Raw genomic sequence first — 1,900 nt, forward strand, 5'->3', positions numbered from 1 at the left:
GGAGGGGAGAGTGAGGGGAGAGTGAGGGGGGGGGAGTGAGAGAGGGGGGGGGGGGGAGTGAGAGAGGGGGGGGGGAGAGTGAGAGGGGGGGGAGAGTGAGAAGGGGGCGGGGGGGGGAGAGTGAGAAGGGGGCGGGGGGGGGGAGAGTGAGAAGGGGGCGGGGGGGGGGGAGAGTGAGAAGGGGGCGGGGGGGGGGAGAAGAGTGAGAAGGGGGCGGGGGGGGGGAGAAGAGTGAGAAGGGGGGGGGGGTGAGAAGGCTGTCGGGCCGGGCCACCCGCGCCTTACCTCGTAGGACCAGGCGCACTGGACGCCGGCGAACCTGCGCACACAGCGGCCGACCTCCACGTCCTCATGCGTGGTGTACATCTCCCGCAGGCACTGGCCGATGTGCGGCACCAGCCGGCGGAGCAGCTCGCGGCTCAGGATGACTCCGGGGCCGCCCATGCAGAAGTTCTCCCCGGGCTCGAGTGCCAGCTTGCCCAGCTCCTCGGGCGTGCCGAGGCCGGTCTGGCCCAGGTACAGCGGCTGGCTGCTGTTGAGGCCCCTGAGGAAGCGCTCGAGCCGCTCCCCGCGGATGTACGTGTCATCGTCGGCCCGCACGAACCACTCGAAGTGCTGCAGGTGCCGCTCCGCCATGTACTTGAGCATCAGGAAGGACTTCTTCTGCGGTGGGTAGGTGTCGTCCACCCCGGCCAGGGCCACGAGCGGCAGCGGCAGTCCCTGCTCCGAGCCCTCGCTCGAGAAGAACTCCACCTTGCCGGGGATGTGGCGGGCCCAGGTGCGGTAGGCCGCCAGCGCCCGGCTCCTCAGGTACTTCTTGGCGCTCATCACCCCCACATACATGAAGCGTGAACCCGAGGCCTCGGCCTCAGCCTGGCCCCGCGCCGCCGCTCCTCCCCGCCGCCCGCAGCCGGGGTTGGCGGTCCGCCGTAGCTCCTTGCTCAGGTCGGCGGCGCGGGGTACGACGAGCCGGGAGGCCAGCGCGAAGCCGAGCACCAGGCCCAGTAAGACGCTGAGCCAGGAGCGCCGGCACCGGGGCGCCATGCCCGAGGCCCCGGCCTCGCCGCCGCGCTCTGTCCGCTCCCCGCCGGCCGGCCTGCCTTTTCCCGCCCGCTCACAGCTGCTCAGTCGCGCTCGTCACTCGGCGGGGTTCATGCCCCAGGCAGTCCGCGGGCCCACGCCCGACTCTGGGCTCCCTCCGGCCGCTCCATCCTCCGCTCGCTCCCGGGCCCCGCGCCGCCCGCAGCGCCTTTAATGGCGGCGCCCCCAGCCCGCGGGCCGCCGCTCATTGGCTGCTGCGACAGGCCTCGCCTCCTACAGGGCTCGAGTCAGCGGCTGGCAACCCCACCCACAGAATAAACCCCGCCCCCGGGAATAAACCCCGCCCACAGAATAAACCCCTTCCCCGGGAATAAACCCCGCCCACAGAATAAACCCCTTCCCCGGGAATAAACCCCGCCCCGGGAATAAACCCCGCCCACAGAATAAACCTCCCACAGAATAAACCCCTTCCCCGGGAATAAACCTCTCCCACAGAATAAACCCCGCCCCGGGAATAAACCCCGCCCACAGAATAAACCTCCCACAGAATAAACCCCTTCCCCGGGAATACCCCGCCCACAGAATAAACCCCTTCCCCAGGAATAAACCCCGCCCACAGAATAAACCCCTTCCCCGGGAATAAACCCCGCCCACAGAATAAACCCCGCCCCGGGGAATAAACATCTCCCTCAGAATAAACCCCTTCCCCGGGAATAAACCCCGCCCACAGAATAAACCCCGCCCCGGGGAATAAACCTCTCCCTCAGAATAAACCCCGCCCCCGGGAATAAACCTCTCCCACAGAATAAACCCCGCCCACAGAATAAACCCCTTCCCCGGGAATAAACCCCGCCCACAG

At 68.1% G+C, this 1,900-nt stretch overlaps 1 protein-coding gene across 1 annotated transcript in view; it reads right to left on the reverse strand.

The window, feature by feature from the left end:
• chsy1 (chondroitin sulfate synthase 1) overlaps positions 1-1,244 on the reverse strand; it is a 70,015-nt gene extending 68,771 nt beyond the window's left edge. The window contains exon 1 of the mRNA XM_070858716.1: positions 286-1,244. Coding sequence (XP_070714817.1) covers positions 286-1,044 — 759 coding nt within the window. The 5' untranslated portion in view covers positions 1,045-1,244. The remainder of the gene's footprint in view (positions 1-285) is intronic.
• Between the last annotated feature and the right edge of the window lie 656 nt (positions 1,245-1,900).

Source organism: Pristiophorus japonicus, chromosome 17 (genome assembly GCF_044704955.1).
Source record: "Pristiophorus japonicus isolate sPriJap1 chromosome 17, sPriJap1.hap1, whole genome shotgun sequence".
Lineage (NCBI taxonomy): Eukaryota > Metazoa > Chordata > Chondrichthyes > Pristiophoridae > Pristiophorus > Pristiophorus japonicus.